This window comes from Haliotis rufescens, unplaced genomic scaffold (assembly GCF_023055435.1).
Source record: "Haliotis rufescens isolate VD_foot unplaced genomic scaffold, xgHalRufe1.0.p SCAF_4, whole genome shotgun sequence".
Lineage (NCBI taxonomy): Eukaryota > Metazoa > Mollusca > Gastropoda > Lepetellida > Haliotidae > Haliotis > Haliotis rufescens.
In genome coordinates, this window is record NW_025964112.1 from 50,890,308 (window position 1) to 50,918,254 (window position 27,947).

Below are 27,947 nucleotides of genomic sequence, written 5' to 3' on the forward strand. Positions count from 1 at the left end.
AGCTTAGGCCAAATACTTGCTCGACCACTTGGCCAACTTTAGCCTTACCTATTCATAAAGTGTTGTTATAAGTCACAATGTGAAAATTTTAAAATGAACAAAGCCTAATTGTCTTTGCATGAACATATGTGTTATTTTTTTTATAACGATTGGTAAATATTTCCACAGTTCTTAAATAATGCTTTTACGTGGGCCAAAAAGGCCCATGTCGTTTATGAAATATGACGTCAACGCCAGAAAATACCCAGTCTCGAATATGGTCGTAAAAGGTATAATGGTAGAGACAATCACATGTATATGAATTTATCACTGATAATCAGTGATTACACTAGGTGTTCGAGGAGACAGTGTCATCATATGATAAGGTTACAAGTTCCACGTGAAGTCCTATCAAGTTCTGTTTTGCTTTACGAACTACGTCACTGAAACCAAAACATAGGACACCACGCCTGTTTGGATTTGGAAAAACAAATATGGACTTCAACTGATTGGTCAGACCATCCACCCTTTACACATGCATATTTCCACACTACGATACGATCATATTGGGAATACATTACAATTTACAACGTGAGTTGACGTTGACAGCCAGAGACGCTCTGATCGTATGTTCGGATCCCTTGCTCCCTTACACCTGTTTATTGTTTGGTTGGTCTGCAATATGCTAGTTGGTATTACCACAGTGGTAAACGTCTACGTCTACGTTCACGTCTACGTGCACGTCTACGACATGCGTCATTTTAAGCCTTAAGCTGACATAACATGATAAACACCGAAATGCTGTCCAATGCCGCTTAAAACTCATTCAATACATGACAAACTTGTCTCATCTTATTGCACTGTGTTCATATGCATATATCGGACAAATTACGAAGATAGCCTCTTTAATGACTGAGTGACTGAATGTGGTTTTGTTCGTTTTGCAACGGTGACGTGATAAATGTTTCATTGTAAATTAACGCTGCATACAGATCTATGATTTAATAAGTCTCTCACTGAGAAACAAATACGATTTTGAGTGAATGGGTATGGTTTTACGCCGCTTTTAGCAATTTATCACGGCGGGGGACACGAGACATGGGCTTCACACATTGTACCCATGCTTTAATGATTGAATCTTTCATTCCATGACTGTAATAACAATAGGTCAACTAAAACGTTTAACGATAACACGTTTTGTGATTTTAACCCAAAATGAAAGTAAACTTAAATTAAGACAACAGATTGCTTTCAAAACTATTTACTTTTACCATTAAATGTACTCCTTCAATGGAGCAATGGACGTTGATCAAGCAAACCAAGAGTTGATATTTTATGTGACATGGTGACTATTTTGCTGAAAGATTGTTAGAAAGTTAAAAACGTGAAAATGTACAAATTGTATCTCTATTAATATGGTGCATTGTGATTCGTGTATGTGGCTGTAATAGCATTAATACACATGGGAAAAGATTAAGCGTCCCTTGAAAATGTTAATGACTGTCGCCTCGTCACGAATGTAATTGGTAAAATCATTTTGGTAATGACACGAACAGTTATGCAAAGCTTAGATGTGAATGTGTGCCGACGGTTCAGACGTGTAAGGCTCGTTCAACAAGCCACTTGCAACTTGTTAATAAAAGCTACAAAACCGTTTCTATAATCAATTTTGTTGAAAGCAGATCACTGTCAAAAAGTGATGATACCAGGTGTTCGCGTTAAGGTTCATTGTTCATTGTGTGTACTATTAACAATATTGATTCGATCGAACAGAACAGGAAGATGGCAGAATGAAAGAATCACAAGATGATATACTAAAAGAAGTAAATTCTATTATTCGAAAGTATTCTTATAACATGATGTTTCAAAAACAGACCTTATGTCGCTACAAAAAGAATACGATATTTCTAAACTATCTCATGAAATAGCACAGAGGTTGGAAGGTGAGTTGACCTACAATGAGGTACAAGAAGCCTTTAAACACTTTAAAAAATGACCAGAATCCTGAGCCAGATGGATATACAGCGAAATGTATTATTTTATTTCTGGAATGACCTTGGGTAATATCTAATACAATCCTTAAATGACGCTTACGATAACGGACAATTATCAATATCATAAAGACAAGGACTAATAATGTGTATCCCTAAAGGAAATAAACCCAAACTACATTTGAAAAACTGGCGACCAATAAGCTTACTGTCAGTATTCTATAAAATCGCATCAATAGCAATATCAAAAAGGGTAAAATCTGTGTTAAAGCTTCTGATTAATGAGGATCAAAAGGGACTTATGGCTTGAAGATACATTAGTGAAATAACAAGACAAACCTATGATCTACTGGATTACACCGATACCTAAATATCCACCAACATTCCAATTAATACAGAAGGAGATCACTGAATTTTATAAATGAACAAAGTATACTTCGGTCATTAATTGTAATAGAGATTACTTTAATAAGCTTTGGTCAAGCTGTCAGGCTTTATTTCTGTGAATTGTCATGCAAAACCGTGTAAATGGTCTAGAAAAATAAACAAATTATAAAAAAACTAAAAAAACATTGATTCGTGACAAGTATGGAGCTGCAGGGTGCCCTAGACTGTGGCCGGTACGCTGTTGCTGATAAAAGATGACGGTTATGGCCCTTACTTGACTTATTGTGACAAGATTGTTAATACCGTGTATAGCCGCTACTTCCGCCTTCCTCCCCATGGAGACGTCTGATGTCTTCATTGGGTAGAATTTATCATTCTCGGTGCACTAGCGTAGGATGGATACTGGTTGGTCCAGTTTTTTGTTTATTGGGCCCCAGGATGTTCCGGGTGCGTTACAGATCTGAACTCGTGGCGGGTCAAGGGCTTATCGTAATGGTGCTCTGCTGGAGGAACAATGCTACCTGCCGAGAATGGTGTGGTCTCGTGTTGTCATCTATGTAGACGGGTCTGGTTGCTCGAGAGGGGGTACAAAGATCGGACCCAAGATTTTACGTCTTGTTCTGTTTGCAGTCATGGAACAGGCAACCCCACGTCATGACTGCTCCTCCTCAAAAGCGACCCGTGGAACGACTGTTCCAGCCCATGACATCTCCCCCAGGCAAAGGAGTAAAAAGTCCAGTATCAACCCTTGTCGAACTAGGCTGCAATTATGGAGTTATATTTTGCCTGGACTAATGTGTCTATGAACACACAATGCTATTTAGAAAGTGATCCCAAATATAACATTTGTTACATTTGACCACTTTCTAAATGGCATTGTGTGTTCATAGGTTTCGACCATGGGAGCCGTGCCAATTTACGCTTGTCAGAGGGGTACACAAAGTACATGTACGTTATCTTGACTACCAGTTTTGTGGAAGCCTCGGTGGCTGAGTGGGTTAGATACCGGACTTTGCGTGCTTGCGATTAGGTGCCTCACCCTGGCCATATGGGTTCGAATCCCGACTGGAGTCAACACCAAGTAGTACGAGAATCTGTAAGTAACGAAATCGACATCTTCGTAAACTGCTTGTACTAGTCCGGACTGATGCCGATCTATAGCGATATCTCACTGAGCTACATGTACCATGCCGCAGTTTCACATGAATACCCCACTCAGACACAGTATACTGACCCCGACCCGACCAGTCCTTGTTTTAGCCCCTTAATGCCCAGCCAGACAGGGTATCAACAAGTACCATCTTTTAACGTCTTTTGGTATGACGCGGACGGGGATCGAACCCCGGACATTCCGCACTCCGGGTGGACGCCCTACCACTAGACCACGGAGGCGGTCGGGCCATAGAAGGGATATACCTCGTAAAAGCCACTGGTGGCTCTACGATCGAGCCCAGAAATTCCAGTCTAGTTGCATGTCAAAAGGCCTCTGAGATGAAAACATAAGATCACCCTCCTTGACTTCAAAACTGTTAATTTCAGTCGATTTCTCAGTGACAGTTGTCTGCGGGGCGTCCGTTTCCTCTTCAGACAGGTGCTTCTGGTAAAAGGTTGCCGCCTAACCACGTGGAGCAGTTCGTGATCTTTCAAGCTGAGCTGAGTCATGGACGGTGCTTTACCTCATTAGTTTGATGATGTTTCTGTGCCAATCTGCTTGTAACCGAAAGGTGGCAGCCGAACTGATGACCAACACCTTTGACAAACACATCCCTGCATTAATCATGCCAGTTATGCATCACCTTTCGCCATCAGATAATCTCCTACGAGCCATGTTGAACAAGAATTAAGAATATAATTCTGAATAATTTCACCGTCGACTAGTAGTGCTCACCTGGCACCACCGCGAACACCTGGTACCACCATATTTGATAGTGATCCATAAGCACATGCTTATGATACAGTCGGGTGAGGTGAGGTGAAATGGGGTTTTACGTCGCGTCCAAGATTATTGCACTTATATAGCGACGTGCATGTACGTGTGTGTGTTTGTGTGGCTGCTTGTACTAGTCCGGACTGATGCCGATTTATAGTGCTAGCTCACTGAGATACCATGCCGCAGTTTAACATGAATACCCCACTCAGACACAGTATACTGACTCCGAGCCGACCAGTCCTTGTTTAAGCCCCTTAATGCCGAGCGCCAGACAGGGTAACAGCAAGTACCATCTTTTAACGTCTTTTGGTATGACGCGGCCGGGGATCGAACCCCGGACCTTCCGCTCTCCAGGCGGACGCTCTACCACAAGACCACGGAGGCGGTCTGATACAGTCGGAAGCATACAATGGCCTCTGCTTTTAGCAGAGATTTCTTATGATTTTAGAAATGTTTGTTGTAGCTTTTATTGATTAGAATATTGTTACAACGGCGTAAAACCCTTGCTCGCTCAATTCCAAATCCACATCACTGTTCCGTAACGTTCTATGTAAATTGCTCTTGTATGTTTACGTTGATTTTACATTAGATCTCGTTCTTGTACCGGCAGGTATGCAACATTACCGGTTGATCAATAATTTTGCTGTTTAGAGTAACCTATAAGTAAGTCTATTTTATCTGGAGATCTTTTACTGGTATCATGGAATGAATCAGTTGAGTTTGATTGTTTTTTAAGTACTGACGATGACGACATACAATACTATTTCTTGTTTAGTGTTTTGTTTGTTGAGACGTGTACAGAGATTTCGAAAAATATATTCGCCATGAATAAGATGCATGTACGTACGTACGTGTACCTAATTACTAGCTAATCGACATTCCTGTCCTTTTATTCATATGTGCTTGAAGATGATAAGATCGCACCAATTCCCCTTGATTGGAATATGTCTGGATTCGACGTCACGCAAGCTTCGGTAAAAGAATTATGTCATGATCAATGAATGTAATCAAGCCTCTCCGATGGCAACATGTTTCTGAAACGTCTCTACACACCCCATCTGTGCTGAAAACAGTCTCACCAGTAACTTGTCCACACTGGGCTTTCATAATATTTTGGGACATGTTATCCTCTACCGCGTATGTACACGTGGACTGAAAATGGCATACATGTAAGATATCGTCCCTTAGAAGATTCAGTCAATTCATGAATCAAGGGCGGATTCGGCATTTTTAACAGGGAGGGGTTGGGGGTTGGGGGGTGGGGGGAGGGCGTGTGTTGAGAATGGGGCGGGGGTGCTGCACGTTGCTCGTCTTATGACCAAGGTGTTCTCGTTTCATTCCACCATTCGCTTCACGCATTCTCCTGGGATGGATTGACCTTCCTTAAGCAATCAAATAGCAATTTACATTGGTAAGCGATAGTACCAATCAGAATGCTCTACTTGTAAGAGGAAATCCTCGATCGAAAATTAATTACCTTCCTCCATATACATTACGCTCAAATGACCAGCATGTTGATATACGCAGACAATTTAAAAACGAATGACAGTGAATCCCCATTAAACTGTCATGCTTAGTCATTGCGAACGGCTCACGCTTGGTGTTCTTACTGATTTTCAACGCTATTTTGCCTTTTTCGCATGAAGTAAATCTGGAGGAGTAAATTTTGGAGTAAATTCGAGACTGGTTAATTAAAACAGTTGAGCAGGTTTATGACCCAACCAAATTATCTAAGTAGGGGGCACGGGTGGCCCAGTCGTCTAAGGCGCCGCGATTCGCTGTGTAGAGTTGCGTCCCTTGGGCGCGCCAGAAACCTATGATTGTGGGTTCGAATCCCGGCTCGCCCCGATTATGTTTCTAGGTTTGTTAGCACCATACCCGTGCTCGTGGGTTTCACCGAAGTGGAATACGCCTGAGACCTGTATCACTTCGGGCTTTCCTCCCACATTAAGCTGACACGCCGCGATATAACTGGAATACTGTTAAAAGCGGCGTTAAACCCAACTCACTCACTCACTCACTCACTCACTACAACAAAACAATTATTTAGGATGTGTGTAAACGAAGCATATGTATATGTACATCGTTGCTTTTCAGACACTATTACAGTGTTCGTTGAGATAAAAACTTACTCACTCACTTAGTTAAACCAAACTCACTCACTCACTCACTTATTAACTAAGTAGATGTAAAAATAATTACGGGGAAAAAAGAAAGTGTGCAACATACAAAGTTCGACAAAACTAGATTTAATCTGAAATTATATAATGCAGTATTCAAAACATACTCCGCGCCTCATGACTCATGCACCGCGTACAATTAAGTTGTTTGCGTGTTTGTTAGAAGCATTATATTCACACACGTGGTTTTGCAATGTGTACAGCACAAATCATTGTTTAGCTGTCAGGTGCTCATAACGACAATTTTGTTTGACCGTAAATAACGCGGATGCAATATTACGGTGTACGCGCCGTGGGTATGTTGCAAACAAGAACGGCGCAAACCGAAGTTGACAGACATAAAAATGGTCATCGAAACACAATGTCATCTCTTTGAACAGCAGGACAACTCTCATGACTCGTCACAGGCCGGTCTCCCACGTTTGACATCGCAGATAACCATATTAGGTTGGTGAGTGAGTGAGTGAATTGGGTTTTAACGCCGCTTTTAACAGTATTCAAGTTATATGACGGCGTGTCAGCTTAATGTTGGAGGAAAGCCCGAAGTGATGCAGGTCTTAGACGTTTACCACTTCAGTGAAACCCACGGGCACGGGTTTGGTGCTGACAAACCTAGAAACATAATCGGGGCGAACCGGGATTCGAACCCACAATCATAGGTTTCTGGCGTGCCCAAGGGACGCAACTCTGCACAGCGAATCGCGGCGCCTTGGACGACTGGGCCACCCGTGCCCCCTGTTGGTTCATGTACATAACTGCAAAATTAACAGCTCGGACAATTCCCGGGTTTAGACCAATAACTATTTGTGGCAACACCCTAAGCAATTGGTTGACGGAGCACAAAACGCCCAATTTTGCTACAACGCCACAGTCAGGCACGGCTAGCTGGGTGTAGACAGCACCTGGGGTTCAGGAAACAAGACTGGGACAGTATAATGTTGAGGGATGAGTCCAGAATTCATCTTGAAAGCTCTGATGGTCGTGCTTGGAGAACGTTTCGGCGACGTTTGGGTTACTCAACACCATCAGTTTTGAGATGGAAGTGTAATGGCATGGGAAAGCATCACAACTCATGGGAAAACGCAACTGATCATTGAATGGCAAATGCTACCGGGACGACTTCGTTCGAGTTAAGGATCGACCTGTTCTGCAAATGCGGGGACGTAACGATGCATAGCTGCAGGAGAATTCCCGGCCACAAGTTGCACGTGTTGTAACTTTTGTGGCAGCATAACGTGTTGTAATTTTTGAGGCAGCATAAGATCGCTGTACTGTCATGGCCGGCTGTTTCTCCAGACCTGTTCGCCATAGAACATGTCTGGGTTTAGATGGAACTACGCCTACGAAACAACCAGAACCAGCCGGTAACGCTTGCTCTGTTGGGACAATGTATGGAACAACATTCCCCAATGTCCTCAATGTGCCGCCACTGCCTCGCCTGTATCAACGCAAAAGGTGGTCATGCCGGTCCGATATAGACATTGTTAATGGAGTTGTTACACCAACTGACCGTCTCCGTGGTCTAATGGTAGAACGTCCGCCCGGAGAGCGGAATGTCCGGGGTTCGATCTCCAGCCGCGTCATACGTTAAAAGATGGTACTTGTTGTTACCCTGTCTGGCGCTCGGCATTAAGGGGCTAAAACAAGGACTGGTCGGCTCGGAGTCAGTGTAGTGTGTCTGAATGGGGTATTCATGTTAAACTCCGGCATGGTATCTCAGTGTGCTAGCACTTTAAATCGGCATCAGTCCGGACTAGTACAAGCAGCCACACACACACACACACACATACATATACACACACGTCGCTATATAAGTGCAATAATCTTGGACGCGACGTTAAACCCAATTTCACCTCACCTGTTACACCAACTCTCTTTTAGGGCGTGTCGCTCTGTCTCCTGTTAACAGGTATGGGCTATGTCAATGAATTTGTAGTAAAAACATTGATGAGACGAATGACCCAATGTTATATTGTTATTTTCAACAAATTAACATTTACAACACTTTATATCTAGCAGGGGCGGTCGGGTAGCCTAGCGGTTAAAGCGCTCGCTCGTCATGCCGAAGACCCGGGTTCGATTCCCGACATGAGTACGATGTATGATGCCCTTTTCTGGTGACCCCTGCCGTGATATTGCTGGAATATTGCTAAACGTGGCGTAAAATCAAACTCACTCACTTATATGAAGCAAAAAAATCATTTTGCCGTAAGTATATAAACTGTATAAACATATGGTAAAAACATCATAGACATGCACATAGATTTAAGGTTTGAAAAAATAACCCTTTTCATTTTGACGCAGTTGTCGGCCATTTGAAGACTTAAAACATTTTCGTTTCAAGTGGGCCAAAATGAATTCCTGTCAGTCCTTGTCCTTACCGTATAACCATATAATTGTTGATAATGTAAAATATTAAAATTGTAGAAAATGTATACAGTAATGTACGGTTATAACGAACTCAAAGGGACAATTAATTTTAGTTCGTTATAACCGTAGTTCGTTATAAGCATATATACAGTATAACAACAGCAAATAGTCGGGACCAAAAAAGTAAGTTCGTTATATCCGTCAGTTCGTTATAACCGTAGTTGACTGAAGTTAGAAAATTACTTGCAAGACCTTATCTGGTCAAAAATAAGTAATTTATAACTAATCACGTATATGTAGTCTGCCTGCTTGGACTGATACGTGTAATAATACTGAAAAAAAGTACATTTTATCTTCCCTTCATGATGTTCGTGATTACTTCTAATATTGCAACGGGAAATCAGTAGCTAATTGCTCACTATTTCAACATGAATATAGGATTACTGACGAATCTAGACACAATATGCCAGGTATTAATGTCTATATTTGAAACTTTGTTAAGCTCTGAGCTACTATTTATCATCATCGGCGCAAGGTTACGACTGTAATTATTTTTCTTATGAGTTGCCATATTATATTCTTCGCAAATGCTCCAGTAATGCCATTTTTATCGTGTTTTCACCTTCAGTCACAACGAATGATATAGATAGGGTAGGGCATGCTCGCCAGTTTCGCGGCTACTTTGTATCATCATTTAATACGGGGGGTGACAGAAGTTCTGAGCCTAACTACGAAGGATGTTTGTTACACCCTCACAGTTTGCAAGTATTAAGTACAGTACTTTCCACGCTTACAGGCTGCATTTGAACCGAATACACAACCAGGCATCAAAGAGACTAGGTATTCTCTGTTGCTTAAAATGAACAAAACTGGATACAGCGTTATCATCAGTGATTAAGAGCCTATCAGTCATGTTTTATCCCTCGATGCCGAACGTCAGGCGGGGTAACAACAAGTATCTTTATTCGTCTTTTGTTTTCAAGCGACCTTCGGCCCTCCGGGCACATTCTCCATCAACTAGACCACGGAGTCGGTCTTTCCTTCATTGCAACTTCCTGTGGTATGAATAAGGTCCTGAACGAAGTAGAACAGGGTTCGCGGAATTATGCTTCTGTATGTAAACACATGCATACCCAGTAGTACAATACATGCATACCTTGTAAGTAAATGTACATGTATACCCTATCAGAAAATACATGCATATCCTGTAAGTAAACACATGCATCCCCTGTAAGTAAACACATGGAACCCCTGTAAGTAAACACATGCAACCCCTGTAAGTAAATGTACATGCATACCCTGTAAGTAAGCACATGCATACCCTGTAAGTAAACACAAGAATACCCGTAAGTAAACACATGCATCCCCTGTAAGTAAACACATGCATCCCCTGTAAGTAAACACATGCATACCCTGTAAGTAAAACATGCATACCCTGTAAGTAAACACATGCATACCCTGTAAGTGAACACATGCATACCCTGTAAGTAAAAACATGCATACCCTGTAAGTAAACACATGCATACCCTGTAAGTACGCACATGCATACCCTGTTGGTAAACACATGCACCCCCTGTAAGTACGCACATGCATACCCTGTTGGTAAACACATGCATATCCTGTAAGTAAACACATGCATATCCTGTAAGTAATCACATGCATACCCACACCCTGTAAGTAAACACAAGTCTTCGAGGGCGCCGCGATTCGCTGTGCAGAGTTGCGTCCCTTGGGCACGCCAGAATCCTAGGATTGTGGGTTCGAATCCCGGTTCGCCCCGATTATGTTTCTAGGTTTGTCAGCACCATACCCGTACTCGTGGGTTTCACCGAAGTGGTAAACGTCCGAGACCTGCATCACTTCGGGCTTTCCTCCCACATTAAGCTGACACGCCGCGATATAACTGGAATACTGTTAAAAGACGGGATAACTCAACTCACTCACTCATATTGTAACGCATTTTCTAAACCGCACACAGCTCATGGTCAGCTCATTAACCATCATAGTGTATTCCAACTCCTTTTGCATGATGTGCTGCATTAAAACAGTTCTATCGTGAATTAGTCAAGTGAGTGAGTGAGTATAATGTTACGCCCCTTCTATCAATATCCCAGCACTATCACGGCGGGGAACACCACAAATGGGTCTCACACATTGTACCCATGTGGGGACTGGAACCTGAATCTTCGGCGTGACAAGCAAACGCTTTAACTACTTGGCTACCCCATCGCCACGTGAATCGGTCAAAATAAAAGCTGAGTCTCCTCAAGTTATTAAAAGAGTCACAGTAAATTTGCTAGGCTGCGCAAAAAATGATAAGATTTGGTGGGATATATAAGTTATAAAATGTAAACAAATATAAAAGGTCAAGATTAGATTAGGTCAGATAAGTCTCGATAATCTGCAGATTCCACTGGGCGTAAAAGGAAAAATAGTGGTGAGAATTGCAGTGATGACACCAGGTGTTCGCGAAAAGGTAAAGCATGTCCTGCCCTACAGTAGCACCCGCCACTCACACAATTTGCATACAAAAAGTAAGTGTTTGTTTGTCGGCTCACGCCGCACAGCAGGTTTCCCATCATGCGACGGGAGCCTGTAAACAATCAGGTGATGGACCAGACAATCCAGTGACACGATAGCGCAGTGGCAGATTTTATTGAAAGTAAAAAATCTGCTGTGAGCAGATTTTGCTGCCTACTAGTTTATTTGTTTTTTGTTTAACGTCGCACTCAGCAGTATTCGAGCTATATGACGGCGGTCTCTAAATAATCGAGTCTGGACCAGACAACCCAGTGATTGACATCATGAGCATCGATCCATGCAATTGGGATACGATGACATGCATCAACCAAGTCAGCGAGCCTGACCACCCGATTCCGTTAGTCGCCTCTTACGACAAGCATAGGCGCCTCTTACGTCAAGAATGGGTTGCTGAAGATATATTCTTACCCGGATCTTCACGGGGCTACAAGTAAGAGAAACGTATAAGACAAAATGTTCCATTTGCAACACAATGAGTGCAAGTTTAACGTCTCGGCCTTAACAATTTGTTTTCGGCTCAAATGTTTCTTTTGCACTAGCATTACTGATAAAGCTACCCATCTTACGATGAAACTCGGTGACACGACCCTTTTCAACGTCAAAACATAGTCAGTCTCGATTATCTGTATTTTTTGATTAAATGGTATTTCAACATGCATATATTTATAAACATATTCAATCTGTGTCGAAAACTGTGATACCCGCTCTTATCATTGGAGTTCTTAAATAACAGGAAAACATTTGACAAAGATATGAATACATTGATGGATGTGTGAGTGGGATGAAAGCCTGATGAAAATTTAAGAGGGATCCATCTAGCTTTGAAAAGCTTTTTAATTTTTAACACTGAAAAAGATTTCATTGAATTAGTCTGAAAGTCACTCGTTTTCTTTAAACTTTTATATATAATATAAAAAATGCCTCAAGCAAAAAATACTTAATGCAGAAAACGTGTTTTATGGTGACGTACATGTGCGTGAAAGAACGTCTAATGTCTCGTGGAAATGAAAATGCATTGATTTGTATGTTGTCTCAAAGAGTCCGTATTTCTAGCGTCACCTGTTTCACTTCCCAGTATCTGATGATCACAGTAGCGATTCGTTATGAAACAACATATTGATGGATATTGAAGACATTATATGAACTATGAACGCAAAGAAGAAATGTGCAACAGTGCAACAAGGCATTCAACACGGTAACAAAAACTAAACTGTCGGGTAAATGAAAGCATACACTGAAAAATTGGATATGACTTTATTTTACAAATCAAAACGTTACCAGGCAGATAGTCGCCGAAACACTGCAAACTTAAGGTCCAAAGGACCATACCAGTATGAAATATATCACTATTAAATAATTGTTTGTTTAATTGTAAGCCACCATGAAACATTGGTGTATACTTTCGTTTGATTGGCAGTTTATTACTGGATCGGGTGGTCAGATTCGTTTGTTCATTGCTTGTTCATTTCATCGTTGCTCATGATGTCAATCACTGGACCATCTTGTCGGCTCGATTATTTACAGGCTGCCGTCATATAGCTGAATAGTGTTGAGTGCGGATTTAGACAACAAACAAACAAGTTAAATGGGAACGGATGTTCAGTTAATTGATAATCTAGTGAGTGAGTGAGTGAGTGAGTTAATATTTAACGTCACATCGGCAATATTGCAGCCATATCGTGATAATCTAGACTATGTCCATCGGACATATCGGTAATGTTAGTTGAGGTGAGATGAAAAATAAGTTCATTCGTTTAGCGACGTGCGGGTGTGGCTGCTTGTACTAGTCCGTAATTACGCCGGTTTTATAGTGCTAGCAGATGAGTGAGTGAGTGAGTATTGTTTTACGCCGCTTTTAGCAATATTCCAGCAATATCACGGCGGGGGACACCAGAAATGGGCTTCACACATTGTACCCATGTCGGGAATCGAACCCGGGTCTTCGGCGTGACGAGCGAACGCGTTAACCACTAGGCTACCCGACCGCCCCGCTAGCAGATGAAGTGCCATGCCACAGTATACTATGGTTACCTTACTCAGACACATTACACTGATTCCGAGGCAGCTGGACCTTATTTGATCCTCTTAAGGCAAAGCGCCAGGCAGAGCAACAACAAATACCATCTTATCACGCCTATTGGTATGACGCGGCCAGGGATGGAACTACGTACCTTCGATCTCAGATCAGATGCTCCAGCCGCTACACCACGGAGGCGCTCTCATCGACGTCTTATTGAATAATTGAACACGTTCAAGTGAATGTCATATTACGTTAGCAGGTGAGCTACATTTACTCCAGGTTCTCAGTAGTTTTCTGGTGCATTTAGTTTAAATCATTCGTTCTTCTCGTATGAGGTTGATGTCACCAGAATCAGGATGCTTAAAGTGCCCCGAAGAAATATTTACAGATCGATTAAATGACAGTTAATACATCAAACCGCTTCGTAATGCGGCACAAACGTATTACCTCTTGATTTGTAATACTTGATTCAACTAAGCATGGCCAATGGAAAGCTCCTTTGATACGTCAACACTGCCATTAGGGCTTCTGTTCATCAAAGAATGACGTAGGTCTCCAATGATTTCTGAGTAGAAACAAAACATATTGAACTGTAGGTGCACGCTCTTTGCCTAACCCCCACCTGTGTTGATGAGTTGAAACACGGGTTAATACGTTTCAAGTATACTCATATACAGTTAATTTGTAATTTTTTCCTTAAAAGAAAAATGTTGCCCTTTGATGCCCAGTGAACTTGTATATTGAGTTGGTATTTACGCTCTGCTTATAATATGGCTAACAAACATTCCTCACATTCAGATACTACCAGTAAAGATATAATTATTGTGTCAGATAATAGAGCATTGAAACATATGTGTATTGTGCTTTATGACAAATAATCATCTGAGTGGCTGTCTGAGTATGGTTTTACGCCGCTTTTAGCAATATTCCAGCAATATCACGGCATCGAACACCAGAAATGGGCTTCACACGTTGTACCCATGTCGGGAATCGAACCCGCGTCCTCGGCGTGATGAGCGAACGCTTTAACCACTAGGCTACCCGACCGCCTTATTATAATCATCTGACATATCGCAGGTGAGGTGAAATGGGGTTTAACGTCGCGTTCAGGATGGTTGCACTTCTGTCATTCGCGAACACCTGGTATCGTCACTATTTGATGGTGATTCATAAACACAAGCTCATGATGTAGAATCCTTCAATCGACTCTGCTATTAGCAGAGATTTCTTATGAATATGGAAAGTGATTTGTCACTTTTATTTGCAATTGTATTTATATATGGTGAGATGGAGAAGAAAAGCTCAATAAAGGTCTAATGAGGAAGATTTCGGACTAACCTAGCTTCATAAATAAGTCAATCAATTAACAGCGGTCAGCTTAATGCGGAAGGAATGCCCATTGTGATGATCATGACTGACAACGATCACTTTAATATGCATTAATTGTACTTCCTTATCTCCTTTTGGTTACAATGGCCATGCTCTTTTTAAATTCAGATAAGCACATAAAGTATTTTTTGCATGACTTTCATTTCAGGTAACAGATCAAATTAACAGAAAGAAACATTTCGAATCGAATTGTATGTATAGTCGTCTATCAAGTAAGGTCCAAATCAATATTGAAACGTAAAGTGTAATAGAACAGAACTAACCTGCTAGCGGACAGTCATAACAAAGAGGAAGTGGCTGATCGCCGAAGTCTCAGAGGAGATCCTATCGGTCATTCCATTTCTGATGAATAGACACCATCAGAAAAAATCAACCTAATATTAGACAGGTTTGTAAACGGTTGTAGTGGACGTTGAGCAGTGGGGATGCCCCTTGGGGGTTTTCCTATCTGATCTATAAGCCGTTTTATTATCTTCTGTCACATTCAGCCCTTGAGACCCGTAGACCTGACCAGATTACAGTTTGACAAGGGGTGTTGATTCACTCACACAGTTAATAATAACATGGAATTAAAAAAAAATAACCCAGCCGTGGTGCAGGGTTAGCGAGTTCTTTATGTTAAGGGAAACATAACGGACTCTGTATTTGCAGTTGTCGGTCACACCAAGATTTCAAATTGAAGGACTCGAAATTAGGAGTCCATGCCTGTAAATATTTATTCTTTCATGATATCCTATCTTTCAAAGGGGTTGGGGTTGGGGTTGGGGGTGGGTTAGCCTTGTGTTTTAAGTGTAAGCGTTCGCTCGTCACGCCATGTGATATTTTTGGAATATTGCTAAAAGCGGCGTAAAAACATTGACTCTTCCAAGGTGGTACGGTTGGGCCAATTAACTGAGACGCCGGATTTTGCTGTGCATAAATGCGTCTATCTGGCGTACCAGAAACCTATGCTCGTAGGTTCGAATCCCGGTTCTATCTGATTATGTTTCTTGGTTTGTCAGCTACATACCCGTGTTCATGGTTTAAACCAAAGTGGTAAACGTCAAAGACCTGCATCACTTCGGGCTTTCCTTCCTCATCAAGCTCACATGCTGTGACAAAACTGAAATACTCTTTAAAGCAGCGTTTAACCCCTCACTCACTCATTCCTGTTTCTCATCACAATCGTGTGTGGTGTAAGTCGTCAATGTCTGTAACTGTACACGTCGATCACATTGTAACTGCAAAAGCGTGACCAAGTGACTGTTTCCACGTGACCATGTGACCATAAACTGCATCAAGTGACTATCTGAGACAATTGATTCGGAGTCAGTATACTGTGCCTGAGTGGTGTATTCACGATGAAACACCATGGTACATCAGTGTGCTAGCACTACAAAATAATATACAAGGAATATAAAACGCCAACGACATAGAATAAACAGTCTCGATTATCCACCGAAAAATAATCCACTGGGAGTAAAAGTCAAAACAGCGGTGAAAATTATATGAATGGATCACTGAAACCTAGGGATGACACCAGGTGTTCGAGGAGCGGTCGGGTAGCCCAGTCGTTAAAGCGTTCGCTCGTCACGCCGAAGACCCGGGTTCGATTCCCGACATGGGTACAATTTCTGGTGTCCCCCGCCGTGATATTGCTGGAATATTGCTAAAAGCGGCGTAAAACCATACTCACTCACTCACTCACTTACCAGGTGTTCGCGATAAGGGTAACCATGTCGTGCCCAACTGGTAGCAAGTCAGTGACTGATACACGCTATCATGTCCACCATTTATCCCTACCCAATTTTGGAGAGACTTACATGTGTGTCAGGTATGATACATATTATGTTCAGTCCTGTTTTGAGTCGGGTTTATACTGATACAGTCACTACATTACAGCTGTACGACAAGAGGGATGATTTCGACTTTCCAATTGCGAATTGTCCCTTCATGAGATATATACAATCAGCTTCTGTTATGGCGTTTCCATTTCTCAAATCCTAAGGTACTTAATATATGTACATGTTATTCAAACGTCACGAAAGATATAGTTTGATTACAGCGAAGAATCTCACTCAAGGTTACACCATCAAAGGCCTGGGTAATTCCAAACATTTGATGGGAGGTCTTCAGGGGAATTTACCAAATACGACACATTGCATGTCAACATGACGCACGATGTTATCCCATCCCATGACCTTCATATCGATTTTGCCCACCTTCATTTCTCACTAGCACTTACTTTCTTCACGAAATTGTGTTAGTGAGGGTGCTACCTGTAGCGCAGGACATGCCCGTCCCATTCTCGAACACCTGGTGTCATCACAGACTTACCGTTATACAGTCGTATAATTTTAATCACTTTTTTGCCTTTGTGCCCTATGGAATCTATTTCTGCAGACATTGATACTGATTATTCTCTGGCGATGACATTTTGAAGTTGGAAGTAAATGAACTCTTGCATGTGTTAATCATTAGTGCTCTCAGCGTCTGAAACATATCGGAATTATTCAACCACAACTTATCAGCCTTAGGAATGGCCTAAATATAGAGAAATATAATGATCACTTCTTGCACGTAATTGCGCCTTATGGCAAAGACCTGCAACGTTTGGTGCCCTCTGCGCCCCATCATGGTCCCCTGCATACGTATTAAGAGGGCGGCGAACATTTAACAACTTGTTAGTGTCTGATTTCTCAATTCATTGGGCTCGAATACGTTCAGCAAAGCCTTTATGGCCAAGCGTCAAGGGATTCCCGCAGCACGCCGAGACCAAGCCTACGCCGAGAGTGCATCAATAAGCTTGCTTTGGTAGGCGACGCTACCACGGGCTTACGGCATCCTTCTAATTTCTCCCACTGAGATTCTCTCTTGGAACAGCATTTACGGCTGCTGCACGTTTCAAACTTATTTGACAGCCGACACAATAGTAAACAGAAGACACTTAATCATTTATGAATTTCGACCGATTTCAATAAAGACCTTGCATGGTACTTAAATGTGAAAAGATAGCATTGCAGACATTCAGACCTGAAACAATTATTAACACTTTAACGTGAGGTGAGTTGAGTTGTGGCGAAATGGCGTTAACATCGGAATCAAGATTAGTGTACGCATAAAGCGACGTGTCAGCAAGAATGTGTTTTTGGCCGCGTGTACGAGTCCAGATTTATTCCTGTTATATAGCGCTACCCCATTGAGATACCATGCTGCAGTTTAATGATATCCCACTATGGCACTGTATACTGACTCCAACCCGGCCAGCCCTTATTTTGTCCACCTAATGCTTATCAGGTTAGAAACAGGTACGATATGTTAACGTATGTTTGGTGGGAGGTAGCCAGGGGGGAAATCAATCTTATAAATACACTAGAATTTTGGATATATTACTCGAATAAGACCAGAGAAAGTAATATCATTTCCATTTCCGCGACAGGATGGTTAAAAGAATCGTCGAATACTCAGCAAAATTAATCAAATTGGCAAATGAAAGTGCTACTGTTTTCGCACATTGAAACGTGTGTGTTCTGAACCTATTTCCAGTTATCTTTAACGTAGATATTAACAATATATAACAAATTATCGTTCATAACATTACCTGAATGTAATTGATATAATTCCGAAATGATCTTGCTTATCTCAACTAAATCGCAAACATATCTCTTTCGATGATTTTCGTCTTTTGGGTGCGCCAGATTGTGGTTTCGAATCCCAGATCCGCCCTGATAATTCTTTTAGGTTTGTCAGCAGTCGTGTGTTTTATCAAAACCAAAATATCTAAAATCGTATTCAAGCTCTGCAGCTTCAATTCATGGACCGCGAGGATGTTCTTCACGGCAATATGTACAATGTATTATACGAGTCTAATCTATTACTTTTTCTAAGACCACGTAAACAAAGAAATGCAGGTACTTATCTGGTAAAATAATGTCAAATCAATCGTAATTGTGGTGAAACTAAGACGCGCGATAGATGGAGGGGCCAGCGGGATCAGCTGTGTCTAACGACAAAGTGTCACATTTACGTAACGTATGTTCGGAGTATTCGCTAAATAACTGGAGACGCAACTAGCGTCTTCTCAAAATACATATTATCAGTCAATACGAGGACGGTTGAAAGTATTTCATCTAGTCAACACTGCAATTGTCAAATAACGTGATATATAATACCATTTTGTCCTGGGAACCTTTGGTAGTCTGAAGAACACATTTGCTCTATCAATATAGCTGGTATGATAACGAATCGAAATATCTCTATTGTTAGTATTGAAAAAAGCTCCAGGAGTACTAGCACCTAGCACCGTGATGCGAATCTTTGTCAACGATCGCAGTTAAGCTAAAAACGCCTCAAGTAAAAGACAAACATTCCATCGACAGCCTGCTTTATTTCCCAATATCATGCATGTCGCGGCGGAAGTGCGTCTAATTTGTGTCTGCGACACTTAATAAGACCCTGATGCCTTTATCACTACGCCTGGCTCTCAGAATGTCGACATCAATATTCCATAAATAACATCTCTCAAAAACATGTTTGGTTGATGAAACGTAAACTCTCCTATTTATTACAATATCTTTCTTGTAATGCTACATTTGGGCACTGAGTGATCTTGCTGCGGTGTGACTCGATACGGCCGAGATTCGGGGTATTTCTGACATATGTGTTCTGGATTGTGCGCTGATCGCAGGAAATCCTTTGCGTGTTGAATGTAATGATCACACGTATCAACTCTAATTTAAGTAACATTATCACAGAAACATTCGTTTAAGGTAAAAGTTATATTGATTAGGCATATAATTGTCAACGAATAATATTGTGTTTATCTGGATATCGAGGTTTTGGTTCTCCTCACGATGCATTTAGTTCCACGCATTGACAGAATCGTTCGCACCACTTAAACTCACGTTGTTAGTTGCACTGTACCACAATGGGCATTCACTGGAAATTATCTACAGTAAAGTTGTTTTTGTACTGACAATGTGTAGAATTACGAATAATTTGTTGGCAAATATACACTCACCACCGCAGAATATAATGTACATGTATATAATTGATTCTATGAATTGTATTCTCTGAGAAAATAAAGCGACAAAACCCTTTCCATATCCAATAAAAACCTCTGCATAAAAGCAGAGTCGATTGTGCAATTCCGACTTTATCATGAGCTTGTGTTTGTGAATCACTATCAAATAGTAATGATACCAGGTGTTCGCGAAAAGGTGAGCCTGTCCTTCCCCATAGGTGGCACCCGTCACAAACACATGCAAAGGCAAGTCAATTGTTCACATAAATGAATTCAGACTATCAAAGAAATGAACTTGAAATGAAGCATGTTTATAGGGTCATTCCATTCATTGCATATCCCGCTTTTTAAAAAAATCATAAGATCAATAAAACATACCTCGATGCAGCAGACGATAATTGCATATCATAATAACGATGTCACAAGTAATTAAACACACGACTAGGCTCGTGAAGATCCGGGTTAGAATTGGTCTTCAGCACCCAATGCTTGTCGTAAGAGGCGACAAATAAATGAAATGTGAATCAATATTGTCACAGATTTGCTTGAATTGGGGGATGTGTAACTTGAGATGTGTGAGATGTGGCTTTACTCAAGAAACGAAAGAATTTTTTGGCCGTGTTTCACAAGAAGCATGCATGAACTAATACTAGTTCGAGAAAATCTCCATCCTTGCCATATCCTTCTGATGTGATTCTGATGAACAGCATTTACTTCATATGTAATTCACTATTTGCTTTTGAACTTATGTTATTATTTCATCCGACCCGTGAAGATCCGGGTTAGAATATGTCTTCAGCAACCAATGCTTGTCCTAAGAGGCGCGATTGTCGTAAGAGACGACTAACGGGATCGGGTGGTCAGACTTCCGTGGTTGATACATGTCATCGTATCCCAATTGCGTAGATCGATGGTCGTGATGTCAATCACTGGATTGTCTGGTCCAGATTTGATTATTTACAGACCGCCGTTGTATAGCTGGAATATTACTGAGTTCGGCGTTAAACAGCAAACAAACAGAAAACATCGGCTTGGGGCATAGACGCATGTTTCATGAACGTGCAGTGAACGTGTGTATTTTGTATCCTATAGATACAATTCCAGCCAATGCGTATACTAGTATATACAACGTGCTTTATGTATGAAACACACTGAATTTGCATCAACACTAAGTTTTTATCTCAACGAACACTGTAATAGTGTCTGACAAGCAACGTACATGTATACATATGCTTCATTGACACACATCCTAAATAATTGTTTTGTTGTAATATATACTTTTGAAAATACAAAGAAAAAGAAGGCCATTCAAGTATACTTAGGGTTGAACACTAACATTTCATCATCACTACAATGACAGGCAATAGGAACAATCGGATAGCTGAGTTCACATCAAACCTCTTGTACTAGAGTACATTAATGTGGCTTCAATGCGAATTGATGTCAAAGAAGGTTTTATTTTTAATTTCTCTTCATTTGAAAATGTTTTTTGAAATTTTAATGGAGTGTGAAATTATTCAAATGTTGCACCATCATTTGCTTAAATAACACAAACATTGACAAAATTTGAATATGCTTAATTCTTATTTTAAAAAAGAATACTTAAGAAACATTATCACAGTTATGAATGCTTTGAGCATATATTCCTATATTTACTTATTTTAAATTAAAATTTAATAAGTTTTAATTTCTGCTGATAGTTCATTATTACAGAACATATTGCACGTCAATTACATAAAACTAAGAATCTAGGATAGAGAGACAGACAAGGATCGTGATTTGGACACATAAAACCTTTCAAACATTGACACTTTCCTGATGTTAAACAATTTTCAAATAAATGTTTTGTTCAACATCGTGAAAAGTCTAAACGTGCAAAAACACCATCCCGAATCAGGATTAGGATGACAAACTTATGTCTGCAGCACTCATACAACAACTGGAGCCAACGTGTGTAGGTGTCATCCAATCGCCTCATCCACAACTTAGATTGCATACGTACTTCTATTGGAATCAATATATGTTACATACACTGATATACACATCAAACCCTTGCTCTATACGTACACTGACGAGTCGAATCTATGGGGGCTGTACATAAACTTCCAGTCCTCCGAATACGAGCTAATACCTGAGGTATAACACGTAAATTAAGTTATTTCTAGCAAAGACCAAAGTTTTCAGTCGTTAACATTTTGATGTGCTTAAATATGTATTCCCGTGTTGTTGAGAGATGTTGGAAAAGCTTATGTGTAAATTATCCCTTAAAATAAAATCTGGTTTCAATGTGTTACTTCCACGACATTAGCTCATCGATTTCAGATCATCCAAACACAATATATCAGGGGCCACTCTCGTTCATCAGTATCGTTTTGGATTAGGCAAGACATCTGTGATTTAAACTGTCGTGAACAAAATCTGATTCCCACGACCTGTTTTTTTTCATTCGGCAGATTTGACGCTGGAACAAACACCAACTTTCTTATTTCTGAACTCATAACGAACATGATACAGTTCCTGAAACAGATGACCGATAGTGGTTTTACATCATTAATATGCAGTCTCATTTAGATTTAGTATACACGTGTATATATTGTTGTATGTATTCTTTTTATTTATATAAAGAAAACACTGGTACATACGTACCTTCAACCTAGAAGAGGAATATGAGCAATCTCTCCATAAAGTTACACAGTGCTGTAAAAAGAATATGAGCAATCTCTCTTTAAAGTTGAGCAATGCTGGCCAAAAGTGATCGTATTTGCTACATTGACATCCGTTACTATCATATTCACATAGTCATACGATAACTGGTACTGATCACACTTGTGTCAAGAATACGCCTTTCCTATCACTTGGTGGGCGTTTTAGTTCTGTTAATTTATGAGTGTCTTGAATATCTCTTTACTTCTAACTACGTCTTCATTGTAGCATTGTTTGGAATAAACTGATTTCACCTAAAAACATGTTATTACTTTGGATTACAGTTTCAGCGACCTCACGAATAATCCTTAGAGCGATTTTTGTACATCGTGACTGCAGGGGAGGTGACTTTTGAGTTTAACACTGACGTATAGAAAGGTTACCTTATTACAAGACAAAGAAGTTCTTGTATTGGTCAGGTATTGTGATGTGGGAACCAATAAAGGCATCAACAAATAAATACAATTCATATAATAGACTAAACCTGGACACATGTTCGTATTTATTTACCTGTGATTGGAGTTTGTCTAAATTCATCTATAATTCTGTAGAATATAATCTGGCACTAAAACACGCACATTGGTATTCTGACAATATGGTCTTTCACATTCAAATTGACCAAAGAGCTTGTGTTCGACCATGACATTCATTTATAAAAAATAACAAAATTCCATCTTGTCTATATTTATAACAGGCCAGTATGATTATCATGTATCCTTTGATCTTTGGGATATCGGTAGAGTTAATGAACTGCTTGTACACATTGAATACAGTTGATTTACAGTGATATATATAACGTCAGCGCCAAAGAATAACCGGTCTCCATTATCCACCGAAACAGATTCCATTAAAAGGCAAAATAATTGTGAACTTTATATGACTGGATCACTGAAAATCAAAGATGACACCAGGCTTTCTCGAAAAGGGCAAGCATGTCTTGCACAGCCGGTTGCATCCGCCACTCACAAGTTACTATTCAAATACCAGTCCAAGGTTAATGTTTAGACAACTGATTCAATCATTGACCTACTTTATAATTACATATTTAATTGTATTTGATCGGTCTCTTTAGAAGGATTATCGTAGTTCTAAAATGAGTCAAAATGTATGGGGGAGGCGGTCGGGTAGCCTAGTGGTTAAAGCGTTCGCTCGTCACGCCGAAGACCCGGGTTCGATTCCCGACATGGGTACAATGTGTGAAGCCCATTTCTGGTGTCCCCCTGCCGTGATATTGCTGGAATATTGCTAAAAGCGGCGTAAAACCATACTCACTCACTCACTCAAAATGTATGGGGATTTGATAAAAGCGACATAACCCTTTCCATATTTATAAAAAAGCGACAAAGCGATTTCCACATTCATAAGAAAGCTCGAGTTGATTGTATGATTCCGACTATATCATGAGCATGTGTTTATGAATCACTATCAAATAGTGATGATACCCGATGTTCGAGAAAAGATAAGCATATCCTGCCCCACAGGTGGCACTCGTCGCAAACACATGCAAAGGCAAGTCAATTGTTCACCTAAAAACACGGTAACATAATGGTACAAATCAGAATAGGGAACTGCATCGGACATCATTTTGACACTTATGCGGCCTGAATGTTGCAACCTTGGTAAAAAAACATCTGAGCAAGATTTGTTTGACGCTCTTTGAAGGAGGACATGCATGCTTGATTGTGAAATGCAGACACCAGGGGCTGGAACTGCAGGAATATTGCTAAAAGCAGATTCGATTGTACGATTTCAACTATATCATGAGTATGTGTTTATGAATCCCTTTTATTCACTGATGAAATGTCCCCAACATGTCTACCATAAAACGTTCTGAAACCTTTACTGTGGCCTTGAAAGTTGAAACCTTGATTGAACAACTTCTCAGCGAGAGTTATATGGTGCTCTTTGAAATCTTGGTGGAAAGAGCATGCTTAATTTTGCCTAAATCGAAGTTAAATGTGAAGGGAAAGTTGACTACTAGTAAGTTGAAAACATCCCTTTTGTCTTGTATGGAGTGAATTTTTATGCTTCGATATAAAGATGAAAAAGACGAGGCGGTCTCACTGGTCTCCTTTATTTCTAGTTCAGGTGGGTAAATCAGTTTGAGGGAAACTTGATTGTTGATGGTTATAGATCGATATCAGATCATTGCTTTACCCGAAGTTTAAGTTCTTCCTAGGCTCGTCTTTGCCACAATGCCTTGTTTTGACTTTGCCTATCGGAGCAGAAATAACGATGTATAATATGCATAAAGAAACAGATGCACAAGGAGGGGAGCACAATCGTTGCCAGCGGTGCCCATTGGTTCCAAGTGTCGTACTTAACATTTGTCACGGAGCTGTGCTCCAATGATCAGGGATGTCATTAAACACGAATAAAGTAATACTGAAAACGTGGTAAGAGGTTCACAGGGTTATTAATAACATCTAATTGTACCATAGATGACAATAAAAGCATCCAATAAACCCAGTCTTCGCTGACAAAGATCACTGATTAATTAAATCAGAGCAAATACAAAAGCGGCTTAGCTAAGCAACTGTATTACAGTAATTAAATCAAGACACAAGATTCTGAGATAAGTATGAATATAATGCGATCGGACCTCAGAGAAGACAATCTCTCCTGGATAGCCGGGGAATACAATAGTCTGAGGCACCTAGCCAAGGTGTTTCTAAACATTGGGAAAACACGTTTACAGGCATACTGAATATGTAAGCATCCAACTATGCTACCCAATGGTATCATTATAGATTTGTTTATAAGCTTTGTAATTTTATTGAGGAGGCAAAAATGATCACAAATACATGAGAAATATCTTAGTGTACATATAAATTCCCCTAGTGTTTGAAAATCATAGGTACAAAAACATTTCCAACACATTAAAAAGGTAGCGAACATATGGGGAATAACAAACAATCAAGTCAATACATGGTATGAGTGTGCCAATAAGTCACAAGAGAATGAAATAGTCGGGCCACAAAGTCTCTAACTTAGAATGCATAGACACAGTATAACGATGACCGCCGGACTTTGCCGAGCGGTGACGGAAATAAAGCCGGGGAGCAGAGCGGTCACGGCAACCGTGACAAGGGTGGAGTTTCACTCACGTTGACAACATTATATTTTAGAACAGTCTGTGATTGTCACTGTCAAGTTACTGACAAATGTTGAATTTGAAACAGGCCGATTTTGATGGTGGTCAAACCTATGAACAGTTACCTGTCTCGTTATCACGTTTGATTTATGTTCAATAACCGATAATATATTTATTACAAGTTTCTGAAAACAAGCCCCACTTCAGTTTTAATAATGTCATGTGACCTGTGACCTTTTTCATATTGACCAATTTGGCAGACAGTTGACCTTGAACTGTCGTTTTAAGTGTCCATGATGGTTTATTTAAGTCTTAGCTTAGGTAGAGCAATATTCAAAGCTTATACCTTTTCAAATGCCCACCACCAGGGACTTGTATGCACAGTATGAAACAATACCTTTCTTCACATGAAAGTAAAAATATCTGTTTACAATGGGCATGTGTAAAATTCACCAAATCTAGAAGACACTAGATATACAGTCCCATCAATAATACATTAATACGCGACGGCGAGACAACATTTGATGGACGGTTTCACTCATGTACATGTTACAGGTACTGAGTGAGTGAGTGAGTTAGATTTGAACGCCAAGTTGAACAGTATTTCTGTTATATCACGGTGTGTCAAAGTGCTTCAACAGTGACGGTATACAATGCATTTTCCGTACCTAGACTGCAGTACTAGTTTTCAGCCAGAAGAGCCAGTCACTTTTCACATGCCAAAGTTACGTTCGAAAGTTTCTGTGTCGTTTAAAGGAGAACAATTTTTCGAAATCTTGTCCTAAAAACGAACGAAATGTTGATCGAATTGTTACGGTGAGGTCTTTACATGAAGCTGCGGTAACCGCAACGAAATCAAAATCTGATCGCACTCACTCTATCGATCACTGCTTCAACCGCTTTCAGTCTGCTATGCTACTTTTGTGTTCTTACTGATTAGGACGTAAACTCTCTCATTAACCTAATTTAGCACAACTAACGTGAATCTGTGGAGCGAAGCTACACAGTCGTATAAGGCGCATTCATTAGCTGTTCAAAGTTGCGTCTCTTTGGCATTCCAGAAGCTTGTGGTCGTGGGTTCGAATCCCAAATTCTCAGGATAATGTTTCCATTAATGTTAGCAACATAGCCGTGCTCGTGGGTTTCCCCAAGGTGGTAAACGTCTGTGAAAGGACTTCGCGAATTCCTCCCACAACAGGAATACACGCCATGATAAAAATACGATATTGTTCAAAGCGGCGTCAAACAAACCTGATAATTCATTCAGTGCCTCTGTATTTGTCCTCAGGTTGTCGAGGGCCAGCCCCAGTTGGAGATGTGGAAAGTGTGGACTCTGTGTATTGTGCTTGTGTGCGGGTTTGTGGGAACACAGGCTGAGAAAGAAACACACGGTGAATCTGTGAAGGTGAGAAAATGATTGCAATGAATTGAAATAGGAAGAAAGTTAGAACAAGACATCAAGGATAATGTTTTAACATATAAAGGCAAAAGGCTTTCAACTATCAATTTTAGCTTGGTTATTAGCCTGTCAAACTCGTTTTTAAATCCAGCATACCAGCTATTTATTAGTATAACCTCAAAAGCAGCATGAACGTATATGTCGTTTGTACAAATTCAAGGCTTTCCAAAATATTTTGGTCATTTTCGTGGCTTTTCAAGATTGACGCGATAAATCAATGCTTTTCAAGAGCGACCTTAGAATTCAAGGCCTTTTCAAGACTTAATGAACCTTGACTGATTTCATTCCGTTAGAATAGGTCTTCACCAACCAATGCTTGTCGTAAGAGGCGACTAACGGGATCGGATGGTCAGACTCGCTGATTTGGTTTATGCATGTCATCGTATCCCAATTGTGTGGATCGATGCTCATGATCACTGGATTGTCTGGTCCATACTCGATTATTTGTTTGTTTGTTTGTTTGTTTGCTGTTTAACGCCACACTCAGCAATATTCCCGCTTTATGACGGCGGTCTGTAAATAATCGAGTCTGGACCAGACAATCCAGTGATTGACATCACGAGCAGCGATCCACGCGATTGGGATACGATGACATGCATCAAGCAAGTCAGCGAGCCTGACCACCCGATCCCGTTGGTCGCCTCTTACGACAAGCATAGTCGCCTTTTACAGCAAGCATGGGTTGTTGAAGACCTATTCTAACCCGGATCTTCACGGGTATAACAGACCGCCGTCATATAGCTGGAATATTGCTAATCGCGGCGATTAACAACAAACACACAAACAAACAAATCAATCATTCGGCGTAAAAGGTAAAATAGTGGTTTAAATACACCAGGTGTTCCCGTAAAGGATAAGCATGTTCGTCTCTACCTGTAGCACCGTCACTCGCACACTTTGCA

At 40.6% G+C, this 27,947-nt stretch overlaps 1 protein-coding gene across 1 annotated transcript in view; it reads left to right on the forward strand.

The window, feature by feature from the left end:
- Positions 1-27,947, forward strand: part of LOC124150938 — a 63,059-nt gene that overhangs the window by 26,393 nt on the left and 8,719 nt on the right. Inside the window, exon 2 of the mRNA XM_046523148.2 lies at positions 26,875-26,991. Within this exon, the coding sequence (XP_046379104.2) occupies positions 26,902-26,991 (90 nt within the window). The 5' untranslated portion in view covers positions 26,875-26,901. The remainder of the gene's footprint in view (positions 1-26,874; positions 26,992-27,947) is intronic.